General features: G+C 37.2%; 1 protein-coding gene across 1 annotated transcript in view; it reads right to left on the minus strand.

Annotated features, from left to right (window-relative positions):
- Nucleotides 1–18,701, minus strand: part of Pdia3 (protein disulfide isomerase family A member 3) — a 22,361-nt gene continuing 3,660 nt past the window's right edge. Inside the window, exons 2-13 of the mRNA XM_005316493.5 lie at nt 15,499–15,577; nt 14,311–14,428; nt 9,762–9,869; nt 8,197–8,326; nt 4,780–4,896; nt 4,356–4,481; nt 3,579–3,761; nt 2,609–2,717; nt 1,942–2,070; nt 1,100–1,179; nt 646–703; nt 1–441 (exon numbers count right to left, since the gene is read on the minus strand). Coding sequence (XP_005316550.2) covers nt 328–441; nt 646–703; nt 1,100–1,179; nt 1,942–2,070; nt 2,609–2,717; nt 3,579–3,761; nt 4,356–4,481; nt 4,780–4,896; nt 8,197–8,326; nt 9,762–9,869; nt 14,311–14,428; nt 15,499–15,577 — 1,351 coding nt within the window. The 3' untranslated portion in view covers nt 1–327. The remainder of the gene's footprint in view (nt 442–645; nt 704–1,099; nt 1,180–1,941; nt 2,071–2,608; nt 2,718–3,578; nt 3,762–4,355; nt 4,482–4,779; nt 4,897–8,196; nt 8,327–9,761; nt 9,870–14,310; nt 14,429–15,498; nt 15,578–18,701) is intronic.

Here is an 18,701-nt window from a genome sequence, read left to right on the forward strand (position 1 = left end):
TTTAAAGGGGGCTCATTTATTGTCACTGTTCCAAATGTACAAAAAAAATTAGAAAATAACCCCCCAACTCAAATCCCCCCACCCCCATAACATTCTTCCCAACACAAATAATTTTTCCCAAAACCAAACACAAACTGGTCCTGGTATTTCCATAAACAGTGCAGCTAAGAAACAGTTTAGAGAAAATTTAACAGGATTCAGATTATATCCATTCTGTCCTCTCAGCCCCGAGAGGTAATAATCCCATATGGATCCCAGTCCTCCCCAATGGTTTTCCCATCTCTGGTAGAAGAGTCCTTTTACAAAGTGGTATATTTGGCTGCTGCTTTAGAGATCTTCCTGTGCCTTCTTCTTCTTCTTGGGTTTTTCTTCTTGAATTATAGGGGGATTTGTAGCTTCTCGCTGTAGATAGCTAATAAAATCATTTAATTCACGGCCACCCTAAAAACAGAAAGATTACTCTGAAAATTTAACTTTTTAAACAATTCTGGATTCTTATATGTATTGTCACGAATGTTGAAAGAATTACCAGTTAAAAAGATCCAATTAAAGAACTGGATATGCACGTGTGTGTGTGTGTGTGTGTGTGTGTGTGTGTGTGTGTGTATGTATGTATATAAGGGGAGGATGGGACAATGCACTTACTTCATATTTCTTTGGACTTAGCTTCTTGCTGGCTGGAGAGAAGTAGATAGTAGGAAAACTGGAGAAAGAACACAGAAGAGTTTACCAATTTCTGGTTCTTAAGTTAAATCTATAATTCCTCAAGTTTCTGGGAATCACTTCTCTTTATGGTTTCAAATATATATTTTTTAAAAAATATCTTTATTTATTTTCATGTGGTGCCAAGGATTGAACCCAGTGCCTCACACATGCTAGGCTGAACTCAACTCCAGCCCCTAAATTACATCTTAACTAAACCCAGAACTCACAAAATTTCTGGCGGTTGGCCCACACTACAGATCACTAAGCTAAGAAGGAACAGGTATTCCAGATGCTTGGGAGGCTGAAGCAGGAGGATCACAAGTTCAGAGCAACCTCCAGCAACTTAGAAATACCCTGTCTCTTGTATTAATTTTAAACTTTTTAGTATACTTACCCTCTGACTTCATATGGAGAAGGCACATCATTGGCTGTGGCATCCATCTTGGCTATGACAATATTTGGGTCTTTGCTGAGCTGTTATAAAAAGGTTAAACCTTATTTTTTAAATTTTTTCAGTGCTGGGGATCAAACCTAAGCCTTCCTACATGCTAGGTAGGAGCTCTACCACTGAGCTACACCCTTAGCCTAGAAAAGGTTGGACTTTTAAGTTTCAAGTTTTCAGTGACTGAGGCACATTTCATCAATTCAGGATTTAAAACAATCTCTTGTCTTCAAGCACCTGGATAAGTTGCTGCTCAGACAGGAAGAGTGGTGATGCTTATAAATAGTACTCAATCTTCCAGCTTTCCTTTCTTCTTTTGGTTCCTACATATTAAGACCACATAAAGCTGGGCTTAGTGGTACACACCTATAATGCCAGCCTCCTGGGAGGCTGAGGCAGGAAGATCACAGGTTCAAGGCGAGCCTGGGCAACATAGTGAGGCCCATCTAAAAAAGAAAGCCCCACACATATACAGACACCTTTAAATTTACTTGGCCTGAATAAGCCATAACAAGGGCTGATCCAAGCATTTTAAAATAAAGCAACATATGGGTTCATATAAGCCATTATAAAAATTCAGAAGCACCTACATATTTTTATCTATAATCTAGGTTGAGTCTGAAGAGTGGAAGAATTAAAGTAGGTCTCTGAAGCACTACACAGACTATACACACTAGGGGGCAGTCAAGAGAAAGTGAGTTAAAGGGGGCGGGGTCAAACTCTACCAGTACTTAGGAATATTTATATCAATTTTCCACTCTAATTCTAATCTTCAGAATAGGAATCAGACTTACCTTCTCTCCAAGTTCTTTATACTTGGGTTCCAGATTCTTACAGTGACCACACCAAGGGGCATAAAATTCAATCAGCACATCTTTATTTTCATTATTCACCATTTCATCAAAATTCTCTGCTACTACTACCTGGAAAACACACAGAAGATTCTCTAGTTGTATGGTGAAGTGAAGAATAAATACAAAAGGTTTATGTGTTTCTGGACCCAACTCCTCTCAAATATGGATTCAATAGCACTGAAAATCAGTCATGGAAACCAAATCTCATTTACAGGCTATATTGAAGGTTATCTCTATTTCCCATTAACCAACTCATTCTCATGTCTATCACCTATCCAACTATGTTCAAGAAGCCAAAGGAAATATAATTACTACCTAACCATTCCTTAAAATAATTTCAATGCTACAGAACTATTCCTAAGGATTATCTTGATCTATCTCAAAGAGTAACCAAGCCCAGATACAAATTCCATCAGAAATTCTATGGTTTTAAACTTCTGTCCCTAATTAATGTTATGAGCTCTGCCAGTATTTGTTTTTGACTTAGGGAGGTGAGGACAAATACAAAAATATATCCAGCAAGGTCTCCGTTCAGACTCAGCATTTTTAGAATAAAGAAATGAGGAGGCAACTGCTAATAGAAATGGTGAGGTTGTGAGTAGTGCACCTTTACAGGCCCATCATTGCTCTCTGGGATAGGCTCAGACTTCAGATATCTCTTCAGGTTGCCATCAAAGTAATCTTGAAGAAACCTCTCTAGAGCCTTGCCATCTCGCCTGAAATTAGAAAGACAGGGTCACGTTTGTTAACTCTCATCACAAGATTAAAAGCAATTTCTCTGAATAGTTTTTACATATTTTAGCTTCAGTTTCACAGCTAAAATAGAGGACTCTACTTCTCAACATGTGGAATTAGACTGAATAAGAAAGAAATCAACTCATTTTATTTCCAATGTGTTCTCTGTGGGTGAGGAATTTCAAAAGGAAGAAGTACTGTCTCTTTTATAAGAGACTGAGATCTGATTTTGTTGCTGTTGAGAACAGTGCCATTACATATCTTGTAATACAAGTTGACTCAAAATAAAGATTTCTCTCTTCTGTTAATCCTTCAAAGTGTCAAAAGTGAAGGTAAAAACTGGCCAGGCATGGTGGTGCACGCCTGTAATCCCAGCATCCGGGGATGCTGAGACAGGAGAACCACAAGTTCAAAGCCAGCCTCACCCTGTCTCTAAAAGGTAAAAATTGGTCTGAGGTATTAAGATCTTTTCAATTCCCCTGTTTACTTTAGGCTCATGTCGTATTCCTAGAAGAAAACACATTCTGCTAGAGCTGAAAGGGGGATGACTTGAAGTTATATCACTCTCAAAGAGGTTCTCCAATTTTCTCTATTTACTACGTCTAAAGAAGTACAATCATATATAAATTCCAACCTGTCATCCTTTTGTTAGTTTTCAGAAATCATTTAGAATCATGATACTTAAAGTAACTATAAATGAAAATTGACAGTCAACTAGTCTTCACTAGAAGACCTATCTTTTACATCCCAATGTTGTGCTTTACAAATTCTTGGTGGTATAAAAGGCTGTAACAATTTCCTTACAGAATCAAATCCTGAACCTATGCTAACTAGCAACTCACGAGAATTCCTCCTGCATGACAAACTTCTCCCCTTTCGCAGTTCTGATAGCAACAACAGGAACTTCTCCAGTAGTGCTCTCCAAGCCAAAATCAGACAATTCATGGCTAAAGGTTTTACGGCTAGCTACAGCACAGTTGAGTTTGTGTCCAGCATCCAGGAATTTCTTTGCCACCATCATTACTCTGTGAGAAACAAGAGATATTTTTGCTAAGATTATGCTAGGTAAAGCATTTTTGAGGTTAGAAAGCAAAGACCAGGTTCTATAGTCTAGGCAACCCCCTGAAATTAACCTGAACTTGTGTTCCTATGCAGTAACACAGGATTATGGTATACTTCAATGTCTTAAAACTGAACTTCACTGCCAAATTGGTGGTACCCCACCAACTGGTCCATTCTCACTCAATCTTACTTCATTATATAACTGTAAAATCTATTGCAAGCCTAATGACTGATTTGAAAAAAAAATTTCTAAGGGTAAAATGCACCAAGAGTAGTAGTGGTGTTTTAATTAAGTGCATTTTACATCAAATTTACACCTTTTACTTTAAAGTTTAGAGTCACAGCATCACAAAGTAAAGGAACACCTATGGAAGACATGCTCAACAATTTTGGAAATGGTTTATGTTATCTGTTCTTATGGCTTCACATACAGTTTTTGGACCTAAATGTTCCAATTCTTATCTGCTCTTACATCACATGGTAATAAGACAATTAGAAGGAATTGCTAATACATTGGATAACCTTGTTTACAAAGGGATAAACATGATTCTTATTACCTGTTCCTCCAGTAGTTAGAACCTTTAGCATTCTTTTCATAGTCCACATCATAGTAAGCCATAAGTAAGTCCTTGCCTTGTATCAAATCTTTATTATCTTCTGTCATATGAGGACAGATACCAAAACTGAAATAAAATAATTAAAAACATTGACAATTTATAGCTATATTATAAAATTATCACAAAATAATTACATCATTTATAAAGGAAGGTCATTTTCAACATCAGGACAATACTGAGCAATATACTGTACAGGACCACAATAAAAGTTCTAGGGCCTACAGATGATCACTTTACTATATACTTGAACTATTATAGTTCCGTGAGTAGGCTATTTAAGCCAAACAAGGCTCTGCTTAATAACTGGAGTAAACAACTAATGTGAAGCAAAGAAATTTCAGACAAGGTATAAAGAGGTACTCACATGTTTTCCTGGATAAACTTCTTAATCTTGCTGCTAGTCAATTTCTGATCTGTATATGCCACACTTTTGTCCTCAAACTTGTTAGTAAGATGTGGAGGACGAAATAAGGTGATGCCCCTTAAAAACAAATAAACAAACATCTTATACAATAAGCAGCAGAGGACCTGTCTTCTAATTTTCATTTAAAGTTCAGACTATCTACTTTCACTAAAGACAAAATAATTCTTTTTGGAACTGGGCATAGTGGTGCACATCTGTAATCATAGCAACTTGGAGGAGGCTGAGGCAGGACTGCAGATTCAAAGCCAGCTCCAACAACTTAGTGAGGCCCTAAGCAAACTTAGACTCTGCCTCAAAATAAAAAGGTTTGGAGTTACAGCTCAGTGGTTATTCTGAGATCAATCCCTAGTACCAAGAAAAACAAACAAAACCCCCTCTTTTTTGGGACCACAGACTTGGCAACATGACCTTCTCATCAATATAGAGATGACTAATCTCCCTGATCCTGAGTGTAATAATTGTGTATAAGGGTTTAATAAACCTTGGATTGGAAAGTTGGAGAACTTTGGTTCTAATATTAGCTCAACCACTAATTTCAATGACCTTGGACCAAAGAGTCAATTTAATTCTACTTTTAGTTTTTTTTTTAATCAGCTCAAAAGGGAGTCAGAATGGATAATTGATTTCCAAATGTCGAAAAACAGAAAGAGAACCCAGTTTATCTCAAAGCCCAATATGTAAGCATAAAGCAGAACTTGCTCCTACTGGAAACTAACCTTTCACCTTGTAAGAAAAGACTTCATTAAATACCTTTAAGAGTCCTTCCAGTTAAATCAGATTTAGAAAATTTTCTTTTTCTTTACTTTTTTTTTTTTTTTTTTTTGTACCCAGGATTGAACCCAGGGGCACTTAAACATGAGCTACATCCCTAGCTCTTTTTATTTTGGGACAGGGTGTTATTAAATTGTTGAGGCTGGCTTTGAACTTGCAATGTTTCTGTCTCAGCCTCCCGGGTAAAATTTTTCTCTCTTGTCGGTATCACATATTCAGCCAAGGTTTCCTGAATCCATTGTGACACATGAGAAAACATGACTACCTTAATTACTGACATCCGGCCTCTAGTTTCTTGTTTTTTCCTCCTCCCCATACCACATACACCCTCATACAATTTCATCACTTGTTTTTGGCTATATCTTGGCATCTGTAAATCCTTATATCCTTTTCTCATTCTTCCAAAATATATTTTTTATATCCCAACCCACTTGTTCTTCCAATATTAATTGTTACCTAATTTTATGTCAATTAAAACACAGGTATTTTCACAGGACACAGGAAAACTATACGGCAAACAAGAACCTAATACAAACAATGCTGAGCAAAACTGTGAAAAGGGATTTTCTTTTTTCTTTTTTTTAAAGTATGGCTATCATTTTCAGAGTAGTTATTCTCAAAAACAAGCAATTCTAAACAAGATGATGTTATAGTCTTGTCACACACATGGGGAACTCAAGAAGCCTTTCCTATAAGGTCTTCTTAGTAAAACCTCTGATGTGAGGCTATTAGACAAGTTTAGAGGGCAAGTGAGAGAAACAGCCACAATTAGCAAATCAAAAGTTAACAGGCTGACCTGTGTGTGCTAGCTAATAAGCTATAAGTAGCTCCCCAAGCATGTATATACCTGGTGTCTCTTTAGTGAAGAAGTAGTAGAGACTAGTGATCAAACCTACCTATCTGTAACCAGACTTTCTTATTCAAATTTAGTTCTGCCTCTTAGTAACTGTGAGAATCTAGGCAAATTACTTATTTGTGTGCTTTCTACTCTATAAGTTAACATTAGCCCTTGACACACCTTTTACTTTATATGCCCACTGAGTGATCTATCTATTGCCATGGTTATAATCATTTAACATGTGATTGACCAACAGATTTTTATCTCTACTCAAAAACTTTTCTGAAGGAATGGGAATATAGCTCAGTGACAGAGTGCTTGCCTAGCCATTTACAGAGACCTGGGTTCAATCACCAGCATGGGGTGAAGGACACTTTTCTTGGATTCTACTCTTATTTATCCAACTATCCACTGGGTTCTCACCATCTGGATAACTTACATGCTTCTCAAACTCACAGTAATCTTAACAGATCTCATTATGGTTCCTTCCAAATTCGTTTGTTTCCCAACCTGATGATGACTATTGGACCAGTCATACAATTTGTTAGAAATTTAGACTTTGGATGTTCTCTTTTTACACATGGTTATGATTGAATACTACTGTTTACATCCTTGCCTTGTTCCCTTTGCCCCCCTTTCCACCAGGGATTGAACCCAGTGAACTTAACCACTGAGCTACATGCCCAGCCCTTTTTATTTTGAGACAAAGCCTAAGTTGCTTAGGGCCTTGCTAAATTGAGGCTGGCTTTGAACCTGTTATTCTCCTGTCTAAGCTTCCAGAGTCTGAGATTATGGGCATGAGCCTCCATGCCCAGCTTGTTTACATTTTTTTATACTATCTCTTTCTTTCCATTGCCACTAATACTGTCTCAGTTTAGATTCTCAGATGTCATTCTCAGTTTAGATTCTCCTTGTTTTGCCCTATTCCCCTTTCAAACCACTACTATGTGGGTCCCAGTAACTTCTCTACTTAAACAAAAAATTAACCACATTACTTCCGAACTCAAAACCCTTTCAATGGTTCTCAGATATCTAAAAGATAAAAATCTAAACTCTTCTGTATAGCATATAAGGTCCATAATTTGCTCTCAGCTAACCTCTCTAACTTTGTTTCACTATGATCTGGTTCACAAACAATACCCTAGTAATCCTGCAGGTTCCAACTTGCTGAGGTCATCTCATATCCCTGCTGCTACTAAAAAAAAAAAAAAGAATAATCTTCATCCCAACCACCATAACCTGCTTTGAAAATCTCATCCTTCAAGAGTCACCTCCTTTGGGTTGGGTTGTGGCTCAATGGCAGAGCATTTGCCTAGCATATGTGAGGCACTGGGTTTGATTCTCAGCACCACATATAAACAAACAAAATAAAGGTCCATCTATAACTAAAAAAAATATAAAAAACAGTCACCTCCTCTAAGAAGCTTTTTCTGATACCATTCCCCTCCTCTGTACTCCCAACATACTCTGTAGACATTTTCTATCCTAACACATATAACACTCACACTTTCTTTTTGTGTGTATGGTGCTGAGAACTGAACCTTGCACCCATTAGGCAAGCATTCTACCACTAAGCTACATCCCCATCCATACACTTACATTTATATATATTTGTTTATAGAGTCTTCAGATGCCTTTTAGGAGCAATAATAAGTTTCTAGCATTTAGCTTAATGCCTAGCAAGTGCTTAACAAAACTTCTGGAAACAGACATCACTAGTTACTAAGGCGTTCAACTCAGTCACTTACTCTCCATTATCATCATACTCCTTCACCAGAGATTCAACATTGGTGTGTGCAAATCGGTAGTTATCCCTCAAGTTGTTGGCTGCTTTTAGGAACTCAGAGTGCGCTTCACTGAATAAATCCTTGAAAAAACCTGCATATAAAATGTCAAACAGAAAAAAAATAGTTAAGTGCTGAAAGATATTCAAGACTTTTATTTATTTGCTTGTTTATTCATTTTTGTGGTGTTGGGGACTGAAATTCCAATTTTCAAAGCATTCATTCTACTACAGATAAGCAAAGTGAAAAGAACTGGGTCTGGGTCTGGAGTTGTGGGTTAGTGGTACAGCACCTGCCTAGCATGTGTGAAGCCCTGGGTTTGATTCCTAGCACTGCATATAAATAAATGAATAAAATAAAGGCCTACCAACATCTAAAAAAAAAAAAAAAAAAAAAAAAAGAACCAGGTCTGCTTTGTGATGGATATATGATACAATACTCAGCATGAGAATTTTTCCCCCACCCTATAAAGAAACATTTTTGAGAACCCAGGGAAAGGATTTGTCAGGGTCCAAGTCTTCACACTACTTTTCCAAATTGAATAAATCTGAGCAAATTGCTTAATTTTTCTGGAACATTATCAGGTATCAGAAGAATTAGATTAGAAAATGATGTCAAAATAAAACACTTATTTTTCCTTTCTATGTCTTACTTTTAAAACTTAAGTCTAGAAAAGTGATTGAAACATAAAAATCTAATAAATGCCTACTTATTGTTATCTCCTTATTCAGATAAATGGTAAAACCCAGATAAAATGGCTTGACTTTTACTCAAATTTAAATGATAAATCAGAAAGTTATTTTATTACAGTAATAGGAGGTCAAGAGAAGCACAAACACATTGTATACATATTTTAGTTTTCAGCAAAATGTATCATATGTCATATTTAAAAATAAGAGCAAGACCAGTTTCTCTTTTCTCTTTGGCTTCCTGTGTACCATGAGATCTCTCTAAGATGGCCCTGAACATAAATGACAAATCCTAGTAATCTGCATCTTAAAATTTTAACTCCCCTATTATTGTGAAAATAGCATACATGAGTTATTTATTTCCCCTTTCCTTAAAACCTTATTTTCAGTCATACCTACCTACATAAGAGTTAAATCTCAGAGTTTAAGAAGTGGGATGCTAAGCACCTTGTAATACCAGCTACTCTGATTGGGGACTGAGGCAGGAGTATTGGGGTTTCAGGGCAGAATGGGCAACATAGTAAGAACTGTAATCCCTGCCACCTCTCAAAAAGCCAGTCAAAACAGCTTTTTCTCCCACATTATGGTAATGATACAATTCTATCAGCTATTCATCTTTTCAGCTGCCCCTACATTTCCTCCCCTGTTCTAACCTGTAATGGAGACTGAACCCAGGGGTACTCTATCACTGTCCTACATTCCCAGTCCTTTATATCTGGCAAAAAGATTTTGCTACATTGCTAAGGCTGACCTCAAACTTGTGATCCTCCTGCCTCAGTCTCCCAAGTAGCTAGGAGCAAGTTGATGATTTTGTGACATAATTAAATATTTGCTACTTACCCACCACAGAGGCATCTTTATCACTAATGAACTTCTTGAATTCTTCCTCAGTCCTAAGAGGCACTGAAGCGGGTCCTGCCTGCTTCTTCAGGTGGCTAACAATTCCATCTTAGAAGATGAAAGTTATAGAAATACAATTTATTTGTAATTTTGAGAAGGCAATTATTTATTCATACAATTCAAAATGTATAAAAGGGGGACACAATGGAGTTTTTTTCCCCACCCTTGTCCCTAGTCACCCAGTTTCTTCCATAACCTTCTAAATTTTCTTTCTTTCTTTTTTTTTTTTTTAATGAGAAAACAGAAGCACAGGGAATGTGTTGTATATGGTGGTGATCAGAGCAGCACTCACTTGCCAAAACTCAGTGGACCAAGCACTTTATTTATTTATTTATTTATTTTTTTAAGAGAGAGACAGAGATAGAGAGAGAGAATTTCAATATTTATTTTTTAGTTATCGGCGGACACGACATCTTTTTTTTTTTTTAAAGAGAGTGAGAGAGGGAGAGAGAGAGGAGAGAGAGAGAGAATTTTAATATTTATCTTTCAGTTATTGGCGGACACAACATCTTTGTTTGTATGTGGTGCTGAGGATCGAACCCGGGCTGCACGCATGCCAGGTGAGCACGCTACCGCTTGAGCCATATCCCCAGCCCCCAAGCACTTTATTTTTTAATCAATCTGTCTGTCTATTTTTGTGGTGTTGGGGATCAAATTCAGACATGGTAGGCAAGTGCTGTCCTCTGAGTTATATCCTCAGCCCCTTTCAAGCATCTTATGCATAAATAAGCAATTACACATTTATTCTTTTTTCTTTCAAAATGGCAGCATATACATAAGCTATTCTTTATTTTTTTTTATTTGTATGTAACACAGTTTAGACATAATTGACATCAATACATAAAGAGCTACCTCAACCTTTTATTAGTTACATTGTGTTTCACAGAATGGATGTACTATAATTTATTTAACCTGCTACAAATAATGGAAATTTGTTTCCAATCTCATGCTATTACACATGATTCTGTGATAAACAACCTTGTAGAGGCCGAGCATGGTGGTGCGCACCTGTAAATCCAGCAGCTCTGAAGGCTAAGGCACTAAGCAACTCACTGAGACCCTGTCTCTCTAAAGAAAATACAAAATAGGGCTGGAGATATGGCTCGGTGGTTGAGTGCCCCTGAGTTCAATTCCCAGTACCAAAAAAAAAAAAAAATAGACTATTTGCAGGGCAAATTCCTGTAAGTGGATTAACTGGGTCAAAGTGTGTAAGTATTTATAGTTGTTAAAATGTCCTCCAAAGAGATTCACGTATTATTTTTAACTTATACTATCAAGTAAATTCTACTGCCTACCACTTAAATTAACAGACAAATCCATATTATCAAGCAATGCATAGTCACCTGTAACCTTACATTTTCAAAGCAAAAAATGCAGTGACTTGGCTAGCTTATGTTGAAATCTAAATTCATACATTAAAACATACACATAGGTTGTGTATATAGCTTAGTGTTAGAGCATCTGCCTTGCATGCCTGAGGTGCTGGGTTTGACCCCAGCACCACAAACACAAGGGTGGGGGCACGCCCCCACCCCTGCACCCATACACCCCTAATAAACAGATCCATACACCCACACATACCCTTAGCAGACAAAGGGTCATTATTCCACTTCCTCCTAGGGTCCACTGAAACCATTTACAAATACAAACATAGGCCAGATGTGCTACTCCTCCATGATATTCTATCTCTTTACCCCTTTCTTTTCTAAGTACTATCATGATTTCCAAACTAAGACAGTACCATTTAACTCTTTCAACATGACTGAGCCTGTTCTGTACTTCTAAATTACTTTTTCCTCTCATCTTCTTCCATTTATAGATATTTCAAAAAAGTTTCCCTCAGGTTTTATCAATAGATTAGTTGAAACTGGATTGAATTATTTAATCCTCAAGGTAGTTGCCATCAGTATATCAGAACATAAACTACAATAAACTGAACATCTAAAATTCTCTGGAAGGCAAAATGGGAGTGCCGAGTAATTAGTTTAAGCAGGAAGCAAAGAGCAAGGTTCTTAGAGGTGCACATGAACAAAACAATCCCTCTTGGCTAAAGACTTTATAAATAAGTAGTCAAACATCTGACCTCCTGGTTAGATGTGGAGACATTCTCCAGTTTAAGAACCCTATGTTAAAGCGCAAGTGAGAATATTTACCTAGCAGCACTGTGGCTGGATCCATCTACAGTTAGTTAAGAACTGACAAAGTTCTGAAAAAAATATATCAATAACTCTATTAGCCATACCTTTGATTAAACTGGTAAAAGCTGAATGTTAAAAATTTGAGTGTTGGGGATATAGCTGGGTAGAGTGCTTGCCTTGCATGTATATGGTCCTGGGTTCAATCCCCAGCACCATGGAGGAAAAAAAAAAAAAAAGTGTTGATTAAGTGATCTCAGTTGGGCCAAAATACTTATTCAAGCATTCAGCAAAGAGTTATTTATTTATTTTTTTTTTAAAGAGAGAGTGGGGGACAGAGAGAGAGAGAGAGAATTTTAACATTTATTTATTTTTTCTTAGTTCTCGGCGGACACAACATCTTTGTTGGTATGTGGTGCTGCTGAGGATCGAACCTGGGCCGCACGCATGCTAGGCGAGCGCGCTACCGCTTGAGCCACCTCCCCAGCCCGCAAAGAGTTATTAAGTATCTGCTATATGTGAAGAGTCTACGTGCTGGGGACAGAACTGTAAACAAATCAAAGGTTCTGCTTTATTGGACCTGACAATATAGTAAGTCTCCAAATAAATATGCAATTAAAAAAAATCAGATAGTAGCCAGGTGTGGTGGTGTAAATCTGTAATCCCAGAGACCTGAGACCATGAGGCAGAAGATCACAAGTTTGACCCCAGCATCATTAGCAATTTAGTGACATTCTCAGTAATTCAGCAAGACATTTTCAAAAAAAAAAGGAGCAGAGCTGGGGATGTAGCTCAGTGGTAAAAACACTCTTGGGTTCAATCTCCAGTGCCAAAAATAAATTACAAAAATCAGACAGTAACCAGTGCTATGCAGAGAATTAAGAGGTTGATGACCCCCTTCACCTCTACTGGGACTGAACTCAGGAGGCTCTCCACCATAGAGCCACACTTCCAGCTCTTTTTATTTTGAGACAAGATCTCAATAATGTAACTGAGGCTGGCCTAGAACTTGTGATCCTTCTGACACAGCTTTCCAAATTGCTGGGATTATAGACATGTGCTGTAAACATCTGGCCAGGGTCCATGTTTGTATATGAATAAAATTCCCTATCTCCTAAAATCCCCAAACTTCTTTCTTTAGCCTTTCATTATGAAAAGGTAAAATATACATACAATTATGTAATAAACTCAAGCTGAAATTGTATTTGATGATATAAGATTATTTTGTTCTCCTTAACTGTGAACTCTACAGAATTGAGCTCCCACTTAACTTCTCAAACTTCACCTCTCATCTTTGCTAATCACATTCTGACCACATGGTATTTCTGGGTCTTCAACCCAGAAATTTTAGTCATGTATTATATAGCCTCTTTGCACCTGCTTTCCCTGTGTTTAAAAAGCTCTGAGATCTTCTCATGGGTGGCTCCTTCCTATCAGGTTTCAGCTCAAAAGTTTCTTCCCTGACCACCCTATTATGCAGTTCTCCCATCCTCAATCACTATCACATAGTCTGGTTTTATTTTTTCCCTTTAATGCTCTCATCACTAATTCAATTTATCCCATCTACGCATATTCTTGACTTCTTAAACTGTTACATAACATACATAAAATTCACCACCTTAACCATTCTTAAGTATACAGTTTTGTGGGGTTAGGTACATTCACACCGTTGTACAACCAGGTCTCACACATTCTAAGCAAGTATTCTACTAGTTAGCTATACTCCCTCTCTCATGTATATATATAGTTGTAGATGGACACAATATCTTTATATTGTTTTTTAATTAATTAATTAATCAATCAATTAACGTGGTGCTGAGGATCGAACCCAGTGCCCCACTTGCTAGGCAAGTACTTTACCACCAAGCCACAACCCCGTCACCCCCAATCTTTTTTTTTTTTTTAAATAATAATCTTAATGGTTGTGAGACGAGATGGTCATTCATATATTTTTAGAACTTGTTTTTTGCTTTCTTCCCTCTATCACTCCCAGAATGTAAAGCACCATAAAAGTAGGGAGCTTATTTGTTTTGTTTACAAATACCAAGTACCTAGTACATATAGAATATCTGGCATCAAGTAGGTACCCAATAAATATGTACCAAATGAAAAAAGGCCTAGCTGACCTTATATCTCAAGTTCAAGTATCTTCTACAGTACTTACAGAATCTATTCAATCTATTCAGATATATATTTTTTTTTGGGGGGGGGGTTACCTACAGAAGTGCTTACTTAAAAAAGGAATTTTTAAGAGTGAAAGTATATTATGTAAAAAATCATGTTCTCATGTTTCTACTATCAAAAACAAGGTATTTAACAAATTCAGTTTCCAGGATATAATCCAGGATCCTTACCAGCAGTCCTAGGCCCATCATAAGCACCTGCTTCTTCACCATCTCTAAATATCTTCAGGGTTGGATAGCCACTGACCCCATACTTATTACAGGTCTCTGTGTTGGCAGTGCAATCAACCTAAAGATTAAAAAACATACTTGTATTCCCAAAATATTAGGACTGTCAAGTCATTAGAATATTAAGCAATTCTTGGCATATATACCACAGAACATTGGATCTTAAAGGCAGACTAGTGCTGGTAAAGAAGCAAGTATTCATAATTAATTAATATGGTATAGTTTAGATTCCTACAAAATACTTAAAGTACTATTTAAATTTTGCCCTTGGAGTCTCTGTTGTCTAAAGCAGTGGCCTCTACCTTTTTTTCTGCCTCAAAACAGGTGAGGAACAAAAAAAAAAAAAAAAAAAAAAAAAAAAAAAATCACTTTCATAGTCACACAAAGCAGAAATTAAATTGTGATAAAACTTTTCCCCCCATGGCAAGCTGCTTGGTTTCAGGATTAAAAGCAATTTCCAGAAACAGCCTTATAGATGAATGTGTATTTGAGACTGGCAGAAAATATGAGCTTTTAGAGTAGAACAACTGTGAGTTTACTACAGAAGAATGGCAAGTTCATGAAGCATTACTTTAACTGTAAAAAACAAATACCAAGTTTACAGTTGACTAATTGGTTACATATCATCAATAGCCAACTCACTATGAATACCATAGGGCAGTTTAGGGAACTCATTTACTCAATAATTTTCCTTTAACCTTTATAGTTGTACTTATACTGTCCATATTTGCTCCTAATTCCTATTTACCATATAGTTTCTTTCTTTCTTTTCAGTACTAGGGACTGAGTCTGGGGTGGTTCATATTTCTAGCCCTTTTTATTCTGAAATAAGATCTATTTAAGTTGCCCAGGATGGCCTCAAACTTGTGATTCTCTTACCTTAGTCTTCCGAGTAACTGGGATTACAAGTGTGTGCCACTATATCTAGCTGCCTTATAGTTTATTTCTTATGCCAATAATTTCCTTAGTCTCATTTTTATTTTTTTGAAACTATACAATAGCCAGGCATTTGTCCAGAAACTAATATTCACCCTTCTTAGCACCACAAGAGTAGAGAAAGTGAATGCTAATTGTATACACTATTATTTAAAATACTTTATGTCCACTAAGGAAAAATCCGCCTTTACTCACCTTTGCTAGTGGAACTATTCCTTTTAATCTGGTAGCTGCAGCTTCATACTCAGGAGCAAGCCTTTTGCAATGTCCACACCTACATAAATGTAAAAAAAGCCATTTTCAATTTAATGCTACAATTTTCTTAACGTCTCTCTAGGAAGAATCTCAAACTATAACACAATTTTGAACTATCAGATACTTCCAAAAGCAAAAATATCACACCCAAACGTTATCATTACTGCTAATGTAAACCAGAGCTCTCAGAAGATAAAGGTCTTATGTAAAGCCCAGGTAGACTCTTTAGCACTGGCTCAGTGCAAGGGCAGCATCTATTTTCTGAAGTGAAAGTATATTGAGCCAGGCACCGTGGTACATACCTACAACCCTACCGGGGAAGCAAGAGAATCACAACTTCAAGGGCACCTTGGGCAACTTAGCAAAACCCTGTTTTAACAGGGCTAGGGATGTAGCTCAGTGGTAGCGTGTCCCTGGGTTAAATCCCCAAGGTGGTCAAAAAAAGAGTTCTGGAAACTACAGTCAGAAGTGTATCTCACTTTCCTTTATCCCAATAGCCGCTGCCATGAAGGTCGCGCTGCACAGTTTTAGCGGGTACAAGATATACGCTGGACACGGGAGGTGCTACACCAGGACTGATGGAAAGGTTTTCCAATTTCTTAATGCAAAATGCGAGCCAGCTTTCCTAACCAAGAGGAATCCTCGGCAGATAAACTGGACTGTCCTCTACAGAAGAAAGCACAAAAAGGGCCAGTTGGAAGAAATCCAAAAGAAGATTTCAGAGGGCCATTACTGGTGCATCCCTTGCAGATTTTAAAATAAAGATGTGTCTAATAACTTAGATGGTGTTGAATTTTTGCTCCCAAAAAGGCATGTTGGGTCTACATGGTAACAGGTGTTCGGTAAAGTTGAGAATTTAAGACAATTTCAAATTCATTTCTTGGGGCTGGGGGTATAGATCAAAATTGTAGAATGTTTGGTTAGCATATACATGCTCTGGGTTTGATTTCCTGCACCAAAATAAAATGAAAGTTCATTTCAGGAATGATGCCTTCTGATGTAACCCTTTTAATTGGAGAAATGTTAAAATAAGGCAATAAAGATGTGTGTTGAATGCTTAAAAAAAAAAAAAAAAGAAGTAGTATACCTCACACTAAAGACAGAAAGGTTTCAAGCCTATTTGACCAACTAATGAGGTTAAAATGAAACCAATAATTCCATTTTCCCTTAGGAACCAGCATTTTGGTTCTTAATAAAGTGATTGAATCTTTAAGAACTAACATGCCGGGCTGGGGTCGTGGCTCAGTAGCAGAGCGCTTGCCTAGCATGTGTGAGGCACTGAGTTTGATCCTCAGCACCACATAAAAAATAAATGAAATAAAGGTCCATTTACAACTTAAAAGAAAAAAGAACCAACATGCCCATAATCCCAGCTACTCAGGAGGCTGAAGCAAGAGGATTACAAGTTAGAGGCCAGCTGGGAAACTTAGGAAGACCCTGTCTCAAAATAAAATAAAAAGGGGTAGAATGCTTTCCTAGACTGCACAAAGGTCCTTGATTTAAATGGAGTAATAGAGGGGGTGAGGATGGAGCATGCAGCAACAAATGATTTTTCTCCATTTTCAATGACTCTTTTTGACCAGAAACATAGTTTGAGGGGTAATGGAAAACAGGGTCCAAAGGGCACTGGTATAATATTAAAAGGTACTCTATTGGCTTACCAGAGGCCTACTTCTTGTCAACTAACTTTCAACACAGCATTAGAATGATATATTTAAGATGGCAAGCCCGATTTTTAGTTACACGATTCACCTGTCCATGAGAACCTATAAAAGCATGTAAACCAGACTATTTTTCCAAGAGGGCCACCAGAAGCACCTGGTCCAGAAAGTCCTAACAAGTCCCACAGGTGCACTGTACATGCAATGGTATAATATATTCTTATGAGTGCACAACAAGCACCAGCTGTACATCATCTTTTCAAAAGCCCATGGGTTGCAATAGGGATCATTTTGAGAACATTAAGAAGTTCTGTAACCTCCCCAAGACAGCAAAAATAAAAAACAGAAGGAAAAATTAGGGAAAAGACATGAGCTGATATATTATACTCCTAAAACTGTTTATGACAAAGGACTGTAAGAGCTTATATTCTCCAAGATCTTCAGAAATCCTATTCAAAATCTATTATGGGAGAGTTTAAGCAAAGGAACAGTGATGAAAAGGAAGACTGTTAATACTTCATGCTCTAGGATCACATACATATTTACTAAAAGTATAAAAGGCCTAAATGATAAACACCAAATTCAGAATAGGGGAAGCATTAGATGGGGAAAAAGTACACAGGGGGTCTCAACTATACTGACTTTGTTTTTAGACTGAGTGGTCTTCTCAACTGAGTTTCAGTACAGCATTGTATAAAGAGTAGTATATTAAGAAAAAAATGATATTTCTTTCTTTCTCTCTCTCTTTTTTTCTGGTAGTGCTGGAGATTGAACCCAGGGCCTTGTGAATAGGTAAGCACTCTATCAACTGAGCTATTTCCCCAGTCCCAAGCTATTTCTTATATAGTATTTTACAGATGCATTTTTTTAAAATTGAGATGTGTCTAACATTCATATAATACTTTCAATGGCAGCACTTCTTTCTCAGTGAGGCATAATGGTTCCTCTCTCAATCAGTCCTGATGTATTTGAAGTATGTCATTTACTATATCCTTTGTATTCCTCTAATCTTCAAATAAGCAACATATAGGACTGACAAGAAGGGAAAAATTAGAGGGAAGAGTAGAGCCACCTAGCTGGGCGTGGTCGCATAAACATAATCCCAAGGACTTGAGAGGCTGAGGCAGTAGGATCTCATGTTCAAGGCCAGGCTCAGCAACTCAGTGAGACCCTGTCTCAAAATAAAAAAATAAAAAGGGATTGGATGGATGTGGCTTAGTGGTTAAGCACTCTTGGGTTCAATCCCTAGTCCCAAAAATAAAAGAATAGAGCCACCTAGAAGATAATATATTTCACACAGTAAATAATGAAATGAGAATAAAGAGAGGAGAGGTTTCTATTGACTTTCTATTGTAGTAATTGTCAAGGCTAAAACAATAGAGTTAGTAATTTCACCTCAACTTCTTCAAACATATGAAGAGGGGAAAAAAAATCATACAAAATAGCTATTAGGTTAGACCAGCTGGTGTCAACCCTAAATGC

This window comes from Ictidomys tridecemlineatus, chromosome 5 (genome assembly GCF_052094955.1).
Source record: "Ictidomys tridecemlineatus isolate mIctTri1 chromosome 5, mIctTri1.hap1, whole genome shotgun sequence".
Classification (NCBI taxonomy): domain Eukaryota; kingdom Metazoa; phylum Chordata; class Mammalia; order Rodentia; family Sciuridae; genus Ictidomys; species Ictidomys tridecemlineatus.